This window comes from Culex pipiens, chromosome 2 (assembly GCF_016801865.2).
Source record: "Culex pipiens pallens isolate TS chromosome 2, TS_CPP_V2, whole genome shotgun sequence".
Classification (NCBI taxonomy): Eukaryota; Metazoa; Arthropoda; class Insecta; order Diptera; family Culicidae; genus Culex; species Culex pipiens.
The window spans coordinates 195,960,429-195,981,818 of NC_068938.1; the positions used below are offsets into that span (position 1 = coordinate 195,960,429).

At 37.5% G+C, this 21,390-nt stretch overlaps 2 protein-coding genes across 3 annotated transcripts in view; one reads left to right on the forward strand and one right to left on the reverse strand.

Moving 5' to 3' along the window:
• LOC120415851 (zinc transporter 10) overlaps positions 1-12,645 on the forward strand; it is a 50,159-nt gene extending 37,514 nt beyond the window's left edge. For both annotated transcript variants that reach the window (XM_039577487.2, XM_039577488.2), the window contains exons 5-6: positions 11,355-11,533; positions 11,601-12,645. In XM_039577487.2, the coding sequence (XP_039433421.1) occupies positions 11,355-11,533; positions 11,601-12,083 (662 nt within the window). In that variant the 3' untranslated portion in view covers positions 12,084-12,645. The remainder of the gene's footprint in view (positions 1-11,354; positions 11,534-11,600) is intronic.
• A 5,925-nt stretch (positions 12,646-18,570) lies between these two features.
• Positions 18,571-20,539, reverse strand: LOC120415852 (putative protein tag-52). Its single transcript, XM_039577489.2, has 3 exons — positions 20,282-20,539; positions 19,155-20,220; positions 18,571-19,094 (listed from the first exon to the last, which is right to left on the reverse strand). Exons 1-3 carry the CDS (start codon positions 20,409-20,411, stop codon positions 18,716-18,718), a joined length of 1,575 nt encoding a protein of 524 aa, XP_039433423.1. The 5' UTR covers positions 20,412-20,539; the 3' UTR covers positions 18,571-18,715.
• Positions 20,540-21,390: the final 851 nt, after the last annotated feature.

The following is a 21,390-nucleotide window of genomic DNA, read 5'->3' on the forward strand; positions in this document are numbered from 1 at the left end:
CAAAAAAGTACAAATATATCACTTAAGTGGTCATAACTCGAGACAGGGTTGCCAGATCTTCAATGTTGTGGACTCGTTGGAAAGGTCTTTCAATTACCTAACCAACGATATGTCGGATGATGGATCCGGACATCGTTTACATACATTTAAGTGAGATCCGGCATCAAAAAAGTACAAATATATCACTTAAGTGGTCATAACTCGAGACAGGGTTGCCAGATCTTCAATGTTGTGGACTCGTTGGAAAGGTCTTTCAATTACCTAACCAACGGTATGTCGGATGATGGATCCAGACATCGTTTACATACATTTAAGTGAGATCCGGCATCAAAAAAGTACAAATATATCACTTAAGTGGTCATAACTCGAGACAGGGTTGCCAGATCTTCAATGTTGTGGACTCGTTGAAAAGGTCTTTCAATTACCTAACCAACGATATGTCGGATGATGGATCCGGACATCGTTTACATACATTTAAGTGAGATCCGGCATCAAAAAAGTACAAATATATCACTTAAGTGGTCATAACTCGAGACAGGGTTGCCAGATCTTCAATGTTGTGGACTTGTTGGAAAGGTCTTTCAATTACCTAACCAACGGTATGTCGGATGATGGATCCAGACATCGTTTACATACATTTAAGTGAGATCCGGCATCAAAAAAGTACAAATATATCACTTAAGTGGTCATAACTCGAGACAGGGTTGCCAGATCTTCAATGTTGTGGACTCGTTGGAAAGGTCTTTCAATTACCTAACCAACGATATGTCGGATGATGGATCCGGACATCGTTTACATACATTTAAGTGAGATCCGGCATCAAAAAAGTACAAATATATCACTTAAGTGGTCATAACTCGAGACAGGGTTGCCAGATCTTCAATGTTGTGGACTCGTTGGAAAGGTCTTTCAATTACCTAACCAACGGTATGTCGGATGATGGATCCAGACATCGTTTACATACATTTAAGTGAGATCCGGCATCAAAAAAGTACAAATATATCACTTAAGTGGTCATAACTCGAGACAGGGTTGCCAGATCTTCAATGTTGTGGACTCGTTGGAAAGGTCTTTCAATTACCTAACCAACGGTATGTCGGATGATGGATCCGGACATCGTTTACATACATTTAAGTGAGATCCGGCATCAAAAAAGTACAAATATATCACTTAAGTGGTCATAACTCGAGACAGGGTTGCCAGATCTCCAATGTTGTGGACTCGTTGAAAAGGTCTTTCAATTACCTAACCAACGGTATGTCGGATGATGGATCCGGACATCGTTTACATACATTTAAGTGAGATCCGGCATCAAAAAAGTACAAATATATCACTTAAGTGGTCATAACTCGAGACAGGGTTGCCAGATCTTCAATGTTGTGGACTTGTTGGAAAGGTCTTTCAATTGCCTAACCAACGGTATGTCGGATGATGGATCCAGACATCGTTTACATACATTTAAGTGAGATCCGGCATCAAAAAAGTACAAATATATCACTTAAGTGGTCATAACTCGAGACAGGGTTGCCAGATCTTCAATGTTGTGGACTCGTTGGAAAGGTCTTTCAATTACCTAACCAACGATATGTCGGATGATGGATCCGGACATCGTTTACATACATTTAAGTGAGATCCGGCATCAAAAAAGTACAAATATATCACTTAAGTGGTCATAACTCGAGACAGGGTGGCCAGATCTTCAATGCTGAGGACTCGTTGGAAAGGTCTTTCAATTACCTAACCAACGGTATGTCGGATGATGGATCTGGACATCGTTTACATACATTTAAGTGAGATCCGGCATCAAAAAAGTACAAATATATCACTTAAGTGGTCATAACTCGAGACAGGGTTGCCAGATCTTCAATGTTGTGGACTCGTTGGAAAGGTCTTTCAATTACCTAACCAACGGTATGTCGGATGATGGATCCAGACATCGTTTACATACATTTAAGTGAGATCCGGCATCAAAAAAGTACAAATATATCACTTAAGTGGTAATAACTCGAGACAGGGTTGCCAGATCTTAAATGTTGTGGACTCGTTGGAAAGGTCTTTCAATTACCTAACCAACGGTATGTCGGATGATGGATCCGGACATCGTTTACATACATTTAAGTGAGATCCGGCATCAAAAAAGTACAAATATATCACTTAAGTGGTCATAACTCGAGACAGGGTTGCCAGATCTTCAATGTTGTGGACTCGTTGAAAAGGTCTTTCAATTACCTAACCAACGATATGTCGGATGATGGATCCGGACATCGTTTACATACATTTAAGTGAGATCCGGCATCAAAAAAGTACAAATATATCACTTAAGTGGTCATAACTCGAGACAGGGTTGCCAGATCTTCAATGTTGTGGACTCGTTGGAAAGGTCTTTCAATTACCTAACCAACGGTATGTCGGATGATGGATCCAGACATCGTTTACATACATTTAAGTGAGATCCGGCATCAAAAAAGTACAAATATATCACTTAAGTGGTAATAACTCGAGACAGGGTTGCCAGTTCTTCAATGTTTTGGACTCGTTGGAATGGTCTTTTGATTACCCAACCAACGATGGGTCGGATGATGGAACCGGACATCGTTTACATACATTTAAGTGAGATCCGGCATCAAAAAAGTACAAATATATCACTTAAGTGGTCATAACTCGAGACAGGGTTGCCAGATCTTCAATGCTGAGGACTCGTTGGAATGGTCTTTCAATTACCTAACCAACGGTATGTCGGATGATGGATCTGGACATCGTTTACATACATTTAAGTGAGATCCGGCATCAAAAAAGTACAAATATATCACTTAAGTGGTAATAACTCGAGACAGGGTTGCCAGATCTTCAATGTTGTGGACTCGTTGGAAAGGTCTTTCAATTACCTAACCAACGGTATGTCGGATGATGGATCCGGACATCGTTTACATACATTTAAGTGAGATCCGGCATCAAAAAAGTACAAATATATCACTTAAGTGGTCATAACTCGAGACAGGGTTGCCAGATCTTCAATGTTGTGGACTCGTTGGAAAGGTCTTTCAATTACCTAACCAACGATGGGTCGGATGATGGATCCGGACATCGTTTACATACATTTAAGTGAGATCCGGCATCAAAAAAGTACAAATATATCACTTAAGTGGTCATAACTCGAGACAGGGTTGCCAGATCTTCAATGTTGTGGACTCGTTGGAAAGGTCTTTCAATTACCTAACCAACGGTATGTCGGATGATGGATCCAGACATCGTTTACATACATTTAAGTGAGATCCGGCATCAAAAAAGTACACAGATATAACTTAAGTGGTAATAACTCGAGACAGGGTTGCCAGTTCTTCAATGTTTTGGACTCGTTGGAATGGTCTTTTGATTACCCAACCAACGATGGGTCGGATGATGGAACCGGACATCGTTTACATACATTTAAGTGAGATCCGGCATCAAAAAAGTACAAATATATCACTTAAGTGGTCATAACTCGAGACAGGGTTGCCAGATCTTCAATGCTGAGGACTCATTGGAATGGTCTTTCAATTACCTAACCAACGGTATGTCGGATGATGGATCTGGACATCGTTTACATACATTTAAGTGAGATCCGGCATCAAAAAAGTACAAATATATCACTTAAGTGGTCATAACTCGAGACAGGGTTGCCAGATCTTCAATGTTGTGGACTCGTTGGAATGGTCTTTCAATTACCTAACCAACGGTATGTCGGATGATGGATCCAGACATCGTTTACATACATTTAAGTGAGATCCGGCATCAAAAAAGTACAAATATATCACTTAAGTGGTAATAACTCGAGACAGGGTTGCCAGATCTTCAATGTTGTGGACTCGTTGGAAAGGTCTTTCAATTACCTAACCAACGGTATGTCGGATGATGGATCCGGACATCGTTTACATACATTTAAGTGAGATCCGGCATCAAAAAAGTACAAATATATCACTTAAGTGGTCATAACTCGAGACAGGGTTGCCAGATCTTCAATGTTGTGGACTCGTTGGAAAGGTCTTTCAATTACCTAACCAACGGTATGTCGGATGATGGATCCAGACATCGTTTACATACATTTAAGTGAGATCCGGCATCAAAAAAGTACAAATATATCACTTAAGTGGTAATAACTCGAGACAGGGTTGCCAATTCTTCAATGTTTTGGACTCGTTGGAATGGTCTTTTGATTACCCAACCAACGATGGGTCGGATGATGGAACCGGACATCGTTTACATACATTTAAGTGAGATCCGGCATCAAAAAAGTACAAATATATCACTTAAGTGGTCATAACTCGAGACAGGGTTGCCAGATCTTCAATGCTGAGGACTCGTTGGAATGGTCTTTCAATTACCTAACCAACGGTATGTCGGATGATGGATCTGGACATCGTTTACATACATTTAAGTGAGATCCGGCATCAAAAAAGTACAAATATATCACTTAAGTGGTCATAACTCGAGACAGGGTTGCCAGATCTTCAATGTTGTGGACTCGTTGGAAAGGTCTTTCAATTACCTAACCAACGGTATGTCGGATGATGGATCCAGACATCGTTTACATACATTTAAGTGAGATCCGGCATCAAAAAAGTACAAATATATCACTTAAGTGGTAATAACTCGAGACAGGGTTGCCAGATCTTCAATGTTGTGGACTCGTTGGAAAGGTCTTTCAATTACCTAACCAACGGTATGTCGGATGATGGATCCGGACATCGTTTACATACATTTAAGTGAGATCCGGCATCAAAAAAGTACAAATATATCACTTAAGTGGTCATAACTCGAGACAGGGTTGCCAGATCTTCAATGTTGTGGACTCGTTGAAAAGGTCTTTCAATTACCTAACCAACGATATGTCGGATGATGGATCCGGACATCGTTTACATACATGTAAGTGAGATCCGGCATCAAAAAAGTACAAATATATCACTTAAGTGGTCATAACTCGAGACAGGGTTGCCAGATCTTCAATGTTGTGGACTTGTTGGAAAGGTCTTTCAATTACCTAACCAACGGTATGTCGGATGATGGATCCAGACATCGTTTACATACATTTAAGTGAGATCCGGCATCAAAAAAGTACAAATATATCACTTAAGTGGTCATAACTCGAGACAGGGTTGCCAGATCTTCAATGTTGTGGACTCGTTGGAAAGGTCTTTCAATTACCTAACCAACGATATGTCGGATGATGGATCCGGACATCGTTTACATACATTTAAGTGAGATCCGGCATCAAAAAAGTACAAATATATCACTTAAGTGGTCATAACTCGAGACAGGGTGGCCAGATCTTCAATGCTGAGGACTCGTTGGAAAGGTCTTTCAATTACCTAACCAACGGTATGTCGGATGATGGATCTGGACATCGTTTACATACATTTAAGTGAGATCCGGCATCAAAAAAGTACAAATATATCACTTAAGTGGTCATAACTCGAGACAGGGTTGCCAGATCTTCAATGTTGTGGACTCGTTGGAAAGGTCTTTCAATTACCTAACCAACGGTATGTCGGATGATGGATCCAGACATCGTTTACATACATTTAAGTGAGATCCGGCATCAAAAAAGTACAAATATATCACTTAAGTGGTAATAACTCGAGACAGGGTTGCCAGATCTTCAATGTTGTGGACTCGTTGAAAAGGTCTTTCAATTACCTAACCAACGGTATGTCGGATGATGGATCCGGACATCGTTTACATACATTTAAGTGAGATCCGGCATCAAAAAAGTACAAATATATCACTTAAGTGGTCATAACTCGAGACAGGGTTGCCAGATCTTCAATGTTGTGGACTCGTTGAAAAGGTCTTTCAATTACCTAACCAACGATATGTCGGATGATGGATCCGGACATCGTTTACATACATTTAAGTGAGATCCGGCATCAAAAAAGTACAAATATATCACTTAAGTGGTCATAACTCGAGACAGGGTTGCCAGATCTTCAATGTTGTGGACTTGTTGGAAAGGTCTTTCAATTACCTAACCAACGGTATGTCGGATGATGGATCCAGACATCGTTTACATACATTTAAGTGAGATCCGGCATCAAAAAAGTACAAATATATCACTTAAGTGGTCATAACTCGAGACAGGGTGGCCAGATCTTCAATGTTGTGGACTCGTTGGAAAGGTCTTTCAATTACCTAACCAACGGTATGTCGGATGATGGATCCAGACATCGTTTACATACATTTAAGTGAGATCCGGCATCAAAAAAGGACAAATATATCACTTAAGTGGTCATAACTCGAGACAGGGTTGCCAGATCTTCAATGCTGTGGACTCGTTGGAAAGGTCTTTCAATTACCTAACTAACAATATGTCGGATGATGGATCCGGACATCGTTTACATACATTTAAGTGAGATCCGGCATCAAAAAAGTACAAATATATCACTTAAGTGGTCATAACTCGAGACAGGGTTGCCAGATCTTCAATGTTGTGGACTCGTTGGAAAGGTCTTTTAATTACCTAACCAACGATAGGTCGGATGATGGATCCGGACATCGTTTACATACATTTAAGTGAGATCCGGCATCAAAAAAGTACAAATATATCACTTAAGTGGTCATAACTCGAGACAGGGTTGCCAGATCTTCAATGTTGTGGACTCGTTGAAAAGGTCTTTCAATTACCTAACCAACGGTATGTCGGATGATGGATCCGGACATCGTTTACATACATTTAAGTGAGATCCGGCATCAAAAAAGTACAAATATATCACTTAAGTGGTCATAACTCGAGACAGGGTTGCCAGATCTTCAATGTTGTGGACTCGTTGAAAAGGTCTTTCAATTACCTAACCAACGATATGTCGGATGATGGAACCGGACATCGTTTACATACATTTAAGTGAGATCCGGCATCAAAAAAGTACAAATATATCACTTAAGTGGTCATAACTCGAGACAGGGTGGCCAGATCTTCAATGTTGTGGACTCGTTGGAAAGGTCTTTCAATTACCTAACCAACGGTATGTCGGATGATGGATCCAGACATCGTTTACATACATTTAAGTGAGATCCGGCATCAAAAAAGGACAAATATATCACTTAAGTGGTCATAACTCGAGACAGGGTTGCCAGATCTTCAATGTTGTGGACTCGTTGGAAAGGTCTTTCAATTACCTAACTAACAATATGTCGGATGATGGATCCGGACATCGTTTACATACATTTAAGTGAGATCCGGCATCAAAAAAGTACAAATATATCACTTAAGTGGTCATAACTCGAGACAGGGTTGCCAGATCTTCAATGTTGTGGACTCGTTGGAAAGGTCTTTTAATTACCTAACCAACGATAGGTCGGATGATGGATCCGGACATCGTTTACATACATTTAAGTGAGATCCGGATATATGTGAAAACACATTTTTATACATAACTTTTGAACTAGTTATCGAAACTTCAAACAATTCAATAGCGATGTATGGGACCCTAAACCAAGTCGAATGCAACTGGTTTGGTCAAAATCGGTTCAGCCAGTTCTGAGAAAACTCAGTGAGAATTTTGGTCACATACATACATACACACACACATACACACACACATACATACACACATACACACACACAGACATTTGTTCAGTTTTCGATTCTGAGTCGATATGTATACATGAAGGTGGGTCTTTGAGCTTTTAATAAAAAGTTCATTTTTAGAGCAGGATTATAGCCTTACCTCAGTGAGGAAGGCAAAATACTCAAAATTTTAGGCTTTTATATTATGCGTCTAAAATGATCGGGATTTGTTCATGCCATTCGAAAATAATATCACATTTTTTAAAAAATTTCAGTATTTTACAATATAAGTATCAAATGATCGGGTTTTTTCATATATATTTTTATAATAATAATTTTTTTTAAATATTGAAAATTTTTACAAAACTACGAATTTTCAAAAAAAATACTCCAAATTTTAGGCTATTATATTATGGGTCTAAAATGATCGGGATTTGTTCATGCCATTCGAAAATAATAACATATTTTTTAATACTAAAAAAAATCATTAATCTACGTATTCAAAAAAAATATCAAAATTTCAGTATTTTACAATATGGGTATCAAATGATCGGGATTTTTTCATATATTTTTGCCTTCCTCACTGAGGTAAGGCTATAATCCTGCTCTAAAAATGAACTTCATATAAAAACGTCGTAGACCCACCTTCATGTATACATATCGACTCAGAATCGAAAACTGAACAAATGTATGTGTGTATGTGTGTGTGTATGTGTGTGTGTATGTGTGTGTGTATGTATGTATGTGACCAAAAAACTAGCTCATGTTTCTCGGCACTGGCTGAACCGATTTGACCCGAACTTGTTGCATTCGACTTGGTTTAGGGTCCCATAGATCGAGTTTAATACAGATTGAAGTTTCGATAAGTAGTTCAAAAGTTATGTATAAAAATGTGTTTTCACATATATTTGGATCTCACTTAACTGTATGTAAACTATGTCCGGGTCCATCATCCGACCCATCGTTGGTTAGGTTATCAAAATACCTTTCCAACGAGTCCACAACATTGAAGATCTGGCAACCCTGTCTCGAGATATGGCCTCTTAAGTGATATTGATGTACTTTTTTGAAGCCGGATCTCACTTAAATATATGTAAACTATGTCCGGATCCACTATCCGACCCATTGTTGGTTAGCTTATCAAAATACCTTTCCAACGAGTCTAAAACATTGAAGATCTGGCAACCCTGTCTCGAGATATGGCCACTTAAGTGATATTGATGTACTTTTTTGAAGCCGGATCTCACTTAAATGTATGTATACTATGTCCGGATCCACCATCCGACCTATTGTTGGTTAGCTTATTAAAATACCTTTCCAACGAGTCTAAAACATTGAACATTTGGCAACCCTGTCTCGAGATATGGCCACTTAAGTGATATTGATATACTTTTTTGAAGCCGGATCTCACATAAATGTATGTAAACTATGTCCGGGTCCATCATCCGACTCAACGTTGGTTAGGTTATCAAAAGACCTTTCCAACGAGTCTAAAACATTGAAGATATGGCAACCCTGTCTCGAGATATGGCCTCTTAAGTGATATTGATGTACTTTTTTGAAGCCGGATCTCACTTAAATGTATGTAAACTATGTCTGGGTCCATCATTCGACCCAACGTTGGTTAGGTTATCAAAATACCTTTCCAACGAGTCTAAAACATTGAACATCTGGCAACCCTGTCTCGAGATATGGCCACTTAAGTGATATTGATGTACTTTTTGGAAGCCGGATCTAAAAAATAGATGAAACTTGTGTACAGCCATTGTTGTGAGGAAGGCTCCAACCACATAGGTGGATTAAGTTAGTTTTTTTATAATAATAACATTTTTTTAAATATAGAAAATTTTCACAAAACAACGAATTATCAAAAAAAAAATACTCAAAATTTTAGTCATTTATATTCTGGGTCTTAAATGATCGGGATTTGTTCATGCCTTTCGAAAATAATAACACATTTTTTAAATACTAAAAAAAAACATAAAACTACATATTTTAAAAAATATCAAAATTTCAGTATTTTACAATAGGGGTATCAAGTCATCGGGATTTTTTCATACATTTTGATAGTTGTGAATTTTTTTTTAAATAATCAATTTTTATACAAAACTACGCATTTTCGAAAAAAATACTTAGTTTTATGAAAATATTCAGTAAATTCAATTTTTTAAATTTTGAAATGTTTGAAAAATCCCAATTATTTGAGACTCATATTGAAAAAATTGAAGTTTTGAGTATATTTTCGAAAATACGTAGTTTTATGATTTTTTTAGCATTTTCAAAAAAAATTTTTTAATATTTTCGAAATGCATGAAAAATTCCGATCATTTGGTAAAAACTGAAATAATGAGTATTTGTTCGAAAATATGTAGTTTTGTGAAAATTTGTTAGAACTTTCGAAATGTATGAAAAATTTCCGATTATTTGATACCCATACAGTCCAGACATGATTATCAGAAGTCCTTGGAAAAAATCACTTCGGATAATCGAATCATGAGAAAAACAATTTTTTTTCCTTGTATTTATTTTTTTTATTGTTGAGCTAAAGTATGACCCCTAAACTACTCTAAAGTGATTTAGAATGTTTGGATGGCGGTCAACATGGCGGTGATGAAATATTGAAAATAAGCATTGTTAAAAAATTTATAGGCAGTCAACCATTCAAATTTGACTGAAATGGGCAGTGTTGGAATTCGAGCGAGAAGAAGCAAAGCATTTCTCGCTCGCGAGCAAGGGAGCGAACTTGTAGTACTTTTCTCTGCTCGCTCGCGCTCGCATTTTCGTTCGCGTTCTCGCTCTCGCCGCGAGCGCCTCGTGCTAGCCGTTCGTCCCAAGCTAGCAATTTGTTTATCAGGCTTATGAAGGCGAACCAGGCGATGGTATAGAGGTGTAACTTCAATCGATGGAATTTTTCTCGCGAGAGCGTGAAAACACCAACACTGAAAATGGGGTCGCAGAAATTCAAATTTGATGTTAAAAGTAAGAAAATAAAAAAATACGAAAACATTTTTTTTTTGTTTGTGATTCAATTATCCGAAGGTTCATACAAACCAATTTTTTTTCTAAAATACGTAGTTTTGTGAAAATTTTGAGCGTTTAAAAAAAATATTACTTTTAAAATGTATGAAAAAATCCGGATACCCATATTTGAATAACAATTTTTTTAGTATTTTTTTTTTAGAATCATTGCATTTTTATCAACATTCTGGAAAAATACATATTTTGTGAAAATTTTCATGTAATTATAGCTGCAATGGACAGCTGACATAGATGTTTAGTTTAATAATAAGTCATGCTCTTTAGCTCAAAAGTTGGCATTTTTCCCAACAAAAAAATTTATAATAGGGGGTAAAGTTTGTTGAAATGTATAGATTTTTTTTTTTTAAGCGGGGCAACTAAAAAAATGAAGTTAAATAAAAATGTACATTTTACTTTCAAAAGGTTTGACTCGTTTTGGCTGATTGTTAGAAAAATATGAAAACAAATTTTGAATCATATTTGACTTATCAGATGAGTGATGAGCTTAATTAGAAATATCTGCAATTTTGAATTTTGAACGATGGAGCGTGAGTGATGTTCAATCCTTCTCCATTTAAAATAGATACACTGAAATAAAAAGAAGTATCGAATTCCTAAATGCTAGGAATTTTGCCTCCTTTTCTTATAAAGTAATCCAAAAAACTCAATTACTAAATAAGGAAAGGAGCCAAAATTCCTAGAATTTAGGAATTTGGTACTTTTTTTATTTCAGTGTAGAATTTATTGTATTTTATTGAGATTATAATAACAAAATACATTATTCCCTGTCTTCCAGTGAAGGAATCGGGCATGATCCTGCTGCAGACCATCCCGGACACGATCGACATCGAGATCTTCGAGCGCACGATGCTCAAAACCTTCCCGGACATCGTGAGCGTGCACGATCTGCACATCTGGCAGCTCAGCTCGAACAAGTACGTCTCGACGGCGCACGTGATCTTCGAGAACCCCAAGGTTAGGGGATGTTCTGCTGGTTTCAACTTAGAAAAACCATGCTAATTTCTGGATGTTTCCTTTCCAGGTCTACTCCGTGATCAACGACCAGCTGATTGACTTTTTCCACGACATGGGCATCAACCAGGTCACGATCCAGCCGGAATTCGCCTCCAAGCAGCCGGTTCTGCCTCTGTTGGCCGCTCCCCCGGTGAGTGCGACCAGCGCCCAGGACACCGCCGCGGTCAAGGACACGTGTCTGATGCAGTGCCGCGGCGCAGGTTGTCTCGATCGGCACTGCTGCAATCGTATCGTGGACAAGGACCAAGCGAAAAAGTCCGACCAGTTGACGGCCGTCGTGACGAGTGGTCACTCGTCCTGCCACGGTCACTCCCACTCCCACCCGGAAGGATCGGAGCAGATTCCGATGGAAGTGCAGAAGCCGGCTCCGGATGTTCCCCCAACCGACTCAGTGTTAAAAGAGAGCAAGGAAGAAGAATCAAGCCCAGCTGAAATCCACGTGACCTCCTCCTCCTGCGCCACCACCAGCGAATGTGGCCACACCCACTAGAGTGAACTCTGCCCCCAGGTTTGAAAGCAAAACACAGGGTTGTCTCCTAGTACAAAATCAGCAAGACTGAACGCAATGCTTTTCGAAAAGCTAAATTTTACCCCTCCCCCCACAAAGTCCACTTGTTAACGGTCAGTCGAGATTTTACGAAGTGTGTTTCGTAGAAAGTCAAACGTTAAAATTTAAACGCTTAACGATTAAAAAATTTGTAAGAGACGAGTGTTGTTAAAAAAACCAATAATAAATTGTGATAACTTTTACTTTCGCCAGCCGGAAGTAAGCCATATTACAACTACCCGCAAAACTACCAATACCATACTGCTTGAGTGTCGACGAGTAAGAAAAATACATTAATATTACGTTACGTTACGTTTTTTTTTTTTCTTTGAGTGAATATAACAAGCAATTAATTTTAACGCAAAGATTCTAATCGAGTTGATTACGATTGTACGAACGATTTTAACAAAAAAAAAAGTCTTTATGTTTTGCATTTCTTCCAGCAGTAACATAGTGAGTAAGTTAAAGTGAAAATAAAAAATAAATAAATGCATGCAAAAATTTACACGTAGTTATTCAATTTAGTAGAATTGAAAGAAAATTAATGAAACTATTGGCACTACGCCCCCCGGGGCATGGCCTTCCTCTAACGTGGGATTTCTGCTCCAGCGCCTCTGACGAGACAGGAGAAACCGGGACCGACGTTTTACTTCACCATCCGAAAGAAAATTAATATTAAAATGTATTCTTTTCTTTTGAAATTTTGACATTCTTGAATTTAAAAAATGCCATTTGAAATATTTTCAGCATATAAGCCACTTCCTACGCTTTTTTTTTTTTTCAAAATACTAAAGTTTTGAAAAAGGACAACTGCTGGTTATTTTCACAAGGTGTTGTTTCGCCAAATCGTCTAAATCCTCTAAATTAAATCGTCGAAATGGCTTTGGTAATGAGAAACTAAAAATAAATCAAAAAAATACCCTTGGAAAAATTAATGCAAAACATAATTTGCAAAAATAATAATAATAATATTATGAAAAATATTCTCAAGCATCGTATGGGCATATCACCAAAAATTAAAAAAAAAAATCTTATATTCATATTTCATATTTTTTTATTATCATTAAAATAAGTATCATCATGAATTACTCTGGATTTTGAATTATCTTTTGTTGATTTTAACGAAATTTGGTTCTGTCGCTGCATATTGAAGGATTATACTTATATTTTTTTTAATTTTTAAGAAGATTTTTTATTTTTTCTAATTACACCGAAATGAAATCCAATGCCAATCAAAATCAAACCATCCACTTTTGCGACCCCCAGGTTGTAGTCTCTATAGACCAAATTAATACTAGATCAAATCAAAATATGCAAGCTTATAAAATATCAAATTTTCTAACAAGTTATAGCTAAATTTATCATGGTTGAGCATTCAATTCTGTGTATTTATCTGAAAAATTAATTTGAAAAAAAACAAATCCCTGCTATCATTATCGATTTTATGAAGTCTGAGAAAATATTCAGCCAACCATTAGGTCCTACAATAAATTTTCGATACAGCTCATATTGATTTGAAAAATAAAATGTAAAAAAACGTGTTTCTTAATCATATTTAGGTATCCAATTACAATTAGAAAATTGAAACTCATTGAAGCAATCATTGAAAGTTAACATCAATTCTAGATTACTTTTTCAAAACAACCAATGCGCCACGGTTTTCTTATGTACATAGGACCTTTTGAAAAAGTAAGCGAGAATTTATCAAAATGCTTGGCACCAATTTGATGCTTCGCCAAAAGCCGCGTGACCCCAAGGTCTGCTTGAGAGTGAATTTTCTGATCGATTTGGTGTCTTCGGCAATGTTGTTCCAAAATAAAATAGATTGATGAAAAATCCCGATTTTTTATTTTTATTTTCATTATAAAAAGTTATTTTTTTATTCTTTTCATGTTTTTACTAGAATAAAAAAGCAACTTTTTTGCTAGAGTTTAGGCCAGGGGTGCTCAAAGTTTTTGAACGGCGGACCAAATTTGAAGCCCACATAAGCTTACGGCCAAATGTGAAAAATTGCTTATATTAAAAAAAATAACGTCATTTGAATCTATAAAAAATGCAATTTTCATGATCATATTTTTGTGGCTGAAGACAATTGTTATTTCACAAATATAATGAAAACGTCAAAAGGTCTTTAACTCAGGGGTGCCCAACCTTTCGGCCCTGCGGGCCAGAACTGGTTTTTCTGAAGCAGTCTCGGGCCGGAACTAATATTTGATAAAAGTTGAAAAAGTAAACTAATTTTTAATGTTTTTTTTTTATGATTGGGTTTTTTTACAGTAAATAAATAAAAGAACTAGTGTTGCAAATAAGAATCATAAAACTTGATTAAGAATGAAAAACAAACATAACTTTCATAATGTGTTTATTTGACTTATTTAAAAATTAGTTTGTTTAAAACTTAATAGCAATTGTTTTTGACGATTGTAATTAAATTCCTTGATATGATTTTCTTTAAAAAGTGTAAAAAATAAAATCATTTTCCATTCGTTATTCTTCGAAATTCAAAGTTTACGAAAAAATATATTTTTTGCTCTCTGAAGTCAAGAAACTTAACGTCTCAAGTTTTTTAATATTTGAAAAATATTTGCAGCGATTTTTTTTACCCCTATGAATAATTTGCTTTTTTAGGCTTTTTTTTTAACTTTATCACTGAAAAGTTGTTCTAGAAAAATACGTTAGTTTTTGCTTACTTATTTATTTAAAAAAAGAAAATAGAAAAAAACTTCAATTTGAAGTAAACGAAGCATGAAAAAATTTAAATTTAGTGTCTTTTTGTACATTTTTAGACAACAATCCAAGTTTTTTCATAAATTTCACAATTTTTGTAAATAGATAAATTTGATTTCTAGCGCCATTTTTTAGTTTAAAAAAACAAATTTATATTTTTTTACTAAAAAATGGCGCTAGAAAACAAAACTGTTGTCTAAAAACGTACAGAAAAACACTTAATTTAAATTTCTTTAATAAAGAAATCATAAAAATTAAATTCAAACATGAAGAATGTTCTTGTAATATGTAAAAAAATTATCTCAAGCTTTTTTTTTTTAATTCTGACAATCAATTCATTTATTTAATTATTCATGAACAGCCTTAAGGGCAAGTCATAGATCTATTTTGAAAAGTCGTAGTGGGTCGGATAAAATGGCATCACGAGCCGGATCCGGCCCGCGGGCCGGACGTTGGGCAGGCCTGTAACTGAATCCCAAGTGAATTTACTGATTTATTTTTGTAAAAATATTTTTTAAGAGGTGATTCATATTTGAAAAAATAGGTTATTCTATTTTTAAAATAATAGTAGTTTATGCAACAAGTGGCAAAAAGAAAAAAAATTCACCACGAGTTAGCATAGCATAGCATAACGGGTCTGCACCACGCTGTAGGGGGTGCCACAATGGTCAATTCAATATTCTTAGACAATTTGATTGCTGTCTACAACCAAGAATATCTAAGAACGTAAATTTCCACACTGTGCTCCAAGGCTACGCCCATACAGTCCCGTGGGGATTTGGGAGGGGATGTTTTTGTTGTTCACTAGTGGCAAAAGTACAGGGAACCCATGCGACTTTTAAAAGTGAACGAAATATTTTTGGGTGGTTTGAAATGGGGGTTAGAGGAATTTCATCGGGCCGATGAAAATGATTGAATACGTAATTTATTACATGATTTGGATGTTTTTAAGTGTAAATGTTAGTCTTTAGTGTATTATCTAATAAGCATATAGTTTTGTAATAATGATAAATAATAAATATAATAAATATAGTATATAGAATAAATATAATAAATATGATAAATATAATAAATATAATCAAGATGATTCCAGGAAGCTGTGAAAAAATAGCAGTAATTTAAAATATAAATGCTCCAGATGGTTCCCATGCTGTTTTAGAAAGTTTCGTTAATTTAGAAAAAAAATTCACCACGAGTTGTACATTTATCCAACGAGGTTTACCGAGTTGCTTACAACATTTTTATACAATTCCGAAAAACGCTTCGTGAATGGAATTTTATGTCAAACATTCAACACACATTTTACTTTTCGATACTAGTGTTGAAAAGTTCAACTTTACAGCACCCATTTCAGTGATGAAAATTAGAACTTTTTAGCACTGGTATTGATAGGTTTTAATTTTCCATTCTGTTATTTTTGGTATAGGGAAAAGTAGGCCGTTTCGTTTCTCCAGAAGTACAGGAAAAGTTGACAGTTTCACAGCGGAATTGCAAAAAAAAACTTTTTTTTCTCCAGTTTCAATAAAATTTCAATGAATTTTGGTCAGCTTGAATCAGATGTTACGCACTCGAAATTGTAACCCAATTATAACGAGTTCGAATCCTGAGGTGAATTGTTTCTTAGTGTTAAAACGTTACTTAATCCACCCTTAGGTGGTTGGCGCCTTCCTCACATTTAAATGCAAAAAAGTGCGTAAATAACACTTAAGTGCTTATAACTTTTGATAGGGTTGTCAGATCTTCAATGTTTTGGACGCGTTAGAAAGGGATTTTGAATACCCATCCTACGATAGTTCGCATGAGAAATCCGGACAACGTTTCCATAAAAATATCTGAGATCCGGCCTACAAAAAGTGCATGAATAACTCTGAAGTGTTTATAACTTTTGATAGGGTTGTCAGATCTTCAATGTTTAGGAAGCGTTGCAAAGCTCTTTTGAATACCTATCCAACGATAGGTTGCATGAGAGATCCGGACAACGTTTTCATCAAAATATCTGAGATCCGGCCTCCAAAAAGCGTATAAATAACACTTAAGTGCTTATAACTTTTGATAGATTTGTCAGATCTTCAATGTCTTGGACGCGTTGGAAAGGTCTTTTAAATACCTTTCTGAAAATGTATAGCATGACGGGTTTTCTTACAAAAACCACCCTTTTTACAATCTTCTGAACTTTAATCAAAATTGTTTTTTTAGCATAACTTTTGAAGTACTTAACTAAACTGTATAATTTTCAATAGCGACTTATGGGACCCCAAGACGGATCGAATGACGCCAAAACGGACAAAATCGGTTCAGCCAATGTCGAGATAATCGAGTGACAATTTTTTGATCAACATCCCACCACACACACAGACATTTGCTCAGAATTTGATTCTGAGTCGATAGGTATACATTAAGGTGGGTCTAGGACGTCAAATTAAGAAGTTTAATTTCCAAGTGATTTTATAGCCTTTCCTCGGTAAGGTGAGGAAGGCAAAAAGTTTGGGACCCAGCCCATAAAAATTATGCATAATTACTTTGATAACCGTTCACAACTCATTTCCAAAAATGCTTCATAGTTCACAATAAAACATAAACTAAATTTTAGTTTCAAGAATTATAAAATCACAGCCACATTTGGCCCGTGGGCCATACTTTGTTCACCACTGGTTTAGGTTGATGCGAATTTTAAATCGAATAGGGCTTTATATTTCAATTTTAAGTTGATTTATTTTCAGAATAAAATTTTAGAAAAGTTCTTTTTTTTTTTATTTTATTTTTTATTTTTTGGGAGGGTGGTCCAGCCGCACATCGTTGATGTTGAAACCTCTAAACTGGGCCCTCGTCCTGTCACGTCCGTCAGTAGTCTTGTCGTACATAACAACTAGAATCAGATCTGCCAATGAATTAGTACACTTCGACCAAATAAACACTGACGCTGTATGGATCTGACTCTAGAATAAATGCACAGTTGTGTGTTATTCATAAGTCCAACTTATTCAACTATTCATTTAAGTCCAACTATTCATTTGCTAACTACTTTGGATTGAAAATCTAAACTTTAATCTAAAATCCTCTAAACTTAATGTTCAAAACTAAACATTCCTTTAACTGTTGTAGTACTACTTTTATCAAAAACAATAAAAATTTATGAACTGATATACAAATAGAACAGAATAGACGATTTGAAAAAGAAATGACCATTTACGTCAAAAGATCCGTAGTTCCTCGATTCGCAACAATGGTCGATACAACCATAATCCGAAAACCGTTAGTTCAACAGATCAACGAATTTTATCCGATATCATTACATTATTGATTGATCGAGACTCTATGGACAATTTGACATAAAAGAATGCCTAGTATTCTACATCAATCAAAGTTTATTGACAGCATTACTCTTACTTAACAATTGCAACTAACTTTAACATCAAATAGATTTCGAAAGGATACAGGTTTTATTACAGGTTTATTTCATCAGCGCCATTTTGGCCATTTTGAATTTATAAATTCTCAGTAACTGTAGCGAAGTTTAAGGGTTACACTCAAAAATAATATGTAGGCACAAGAAAACCTTTTTTTTGTAATTCGATTATCCGTAGTGACATTTTTTAATGGGCTTCAGATAATCGAGTCTGCTTTTTAAAATCAGGCTTGATTTTTTTGTTATGTTTTGTTCACGTGATTACAATTATACTGTCCATTTTTTTGTTTATTTCTGAAAAATAAAAAAAATACTACGTTCTTTTCATATGAATTAAATGCATAAGAATATATTATTGTTTGTAAAAAATTCAGTACGTTTGCAATAAAATAAGTAAAACGTCGAGATTCAACACCAGAAATCTTTAAAAAAAACAAATCCCTCAATACCGCTTATAATACGACGCCGGCAGCTGAAAGTGCACCTGCTTCCGTCCTGTTCCCTGCGGTGCACCGCTCGATCCCGGTGCCGCCACGTCAATACGCCTTTGGTACGGCTCATTGCTTTGCGGCGAAGCTGCCGCCGCCGCCTCCACCGCCCTTTGATTCAGCAACGACTCGGGCCGCCGCAGGGGACTCGTCACCGTCACCATCGACTCGTCCTGGAAGGAGCGGTTCGCTTTGAGGCAGTTTAGCTGCCGGAATGGCCAAAGCGAGGAACCGGGGCGATGGGCCTTCGGGGATTTTTGTGGACTGGCCGTTTTGCGGCGCAACAGCCACAGGTAGTCGTCTTCGGGGTCCAGGCGTTGGATGTGCTTTTTGCTGGAAGGTTTGAGAATGTTTTTAGTTTGTTGAAATTTGATTGGAAGTTTGTAAAATTACCGCATCGGCTTCCGATTGCTGGATAGCTTGCGTAGTGTCTTTCGACACTGGACGTGCAGTTCGATGGCGTCACGGACGGTCTGATACCAGCTTCGGCTCTCTTCTGGGTTATCCGAGGAGAAGATTGTCCCGTCGCCGCTGCAGCTGATCTTGAAGTTTCCGCTGAACATTTCGAGAACTTTGCACTTTTTCAGAGGGAAAATGCAGCAACAGTCCAGCCCGTTTTCCGTGAACAGATGATTCTGATCTTTGAGCATTCGGCAATAGATGAACAAATCGGACATCAGAATGCAATACTTCTTCGAGGTGCTTCCATCGGTTTTCAGCTTTCGAAGGACGCCTTCTTTGAGAATCTTCCTGCCAGGTTTAACAATTCCCAGCGATTTGTTCGTAAACGAGTTCTGAATCGTTATCAATCGCTGGGTATTTTCAAAGTCCTCCACGACGGAGTTAATATGCGAGACGGATTGCTCGACAAGCTGAATTGACTCCTGCAGTTGTTTGTATGATCCGTCCGACGGACTCGTGTACAGGAGAACCTGCTGCAGCAGTAACTTGTACCTCGGAATACGTTGAATCGGCGTAATCAACAGCGAAATCAGCTTGGTCTGAACCTCCGGACGACACTCGGCGTTCGTTACGAACCGCTTCATGGCCGCATTCTTCTGCATCAGATTCTGCAGCGTGCAAAGCGAGTTCCGATAGTCGAACGCATAAACCGAATAAAGCTTGAAGAACGGCCCCAAATTCATAAAAGCCCGCACCACGTTGTCCAGATCGTCGTCCAGCTTCTTCAGCAGCTCCTGGCTTAAATTGTAGATGGTCTCGAGCTGGCCAAAGATTTGTCCGTGCTCCCGTTCAAGAATCAACCCGTTTGACTTGAGAGGCGCCACGAAGTAATTGATCAGCAGGTCCAACTGCTTGAGGTAGCTCAGCTCGGAGGTTCGAATCTCCTGGATGGCCTGCAGCCGCAGCTGGGACCGTTTGTCCTCTTCGTTGTGCGTTGGCGTGGCCGGAGTTGGACTGCCCGGAATCGTCGGTGAGCTAAAGTTAAACTTTTTCAGGTCTACAAGGGAGAATCATTTTGACAAAACTTCCAAAAAATAAACTAAAGTCATGCCACTCACTTCTAATGGACCGGGACCGGTTGTGCTGGACGTTCTGGGACTTGAGGGCGGCCATCAGCTCGCTCCTCATGTTCTCCGGCATCAGCGGCTTTAGCTGCTTCTGGGTAAGATAGTCCGGTCGGTTCTCCATTGTAGCGGGTATTTTTTTTTTTCTCGAACACTTTACGCAACAAATTAAAATTGATCCATTTAACACTTGGAATAAATTAAAAATCTGGACTGTAACGTTCAACCGCGGAACCGCGGAGGCCAGATGGTAAACAAAAATAACGACGGTATCTGTCAAAAGATATCTAAATCGGCGAGCGCGCAAAATAGGGTTGGCAGTGTTGTCAGTCACAGAGAGGGGAAACTGGTACTTTTCGTCGAATTTTGTTTCGACGAATACGGATTATACGGTCACGACGGTCACCGAGTACGTTCAGTATTCAGAAATACTGCGTAAATTAAAAGCAAAATATTGCAAGGATATAAAAATTCAGGATTTTTTTTTCAAATGATCTATCCAGCTTTTTAAGCGAAAATGGCGTTCGAATGGTGAACGCCCGAAATTTCAAAATCGCGCAGTGGTACCAACACCGACACCGACGTACACTGAAAATACGCCACACTTTTTAGTCAAGTGCCCAAACACTTGAATGATTCAATAAAGCCACTTCTTAGATCTAATTTGTTTGTGTTTGAATTTCAATCCAATCCATTATCAAATTCAAGTGTTTTAGCGATTGACTTTTTGGTATTTTTTGACACCTTATTTTCATTCGGGTGGATCAAACTTTTCAAGTGTTTTGCTCATGAATTTACCCCACTGTGCTGAACTATTCAAAGTGATGAGGAAAACACTTGAAATTGATCTTGTTTTGATTTGAAATGCAGTTTCGTGACAGCTTCGTCAGACTTTGCTTCGTTTCTTCATTTGCGTTTTGGCGGTCCGGTGTGTTCGTTTTTCGCAGGCCCGAATGACCGCGTGAGTTCGCTGCCGCCATGTTCCTGCCCAGTAAATTGCCTGCCCGGTTTGTGGCCGCGAAGACGAGCATCGCCTCAAGGCTGGGTCCTCGGGCTCAGGATCCGTATGGCCAGCTGAAGGGCTCGGTCTCCCGGACCCGGAA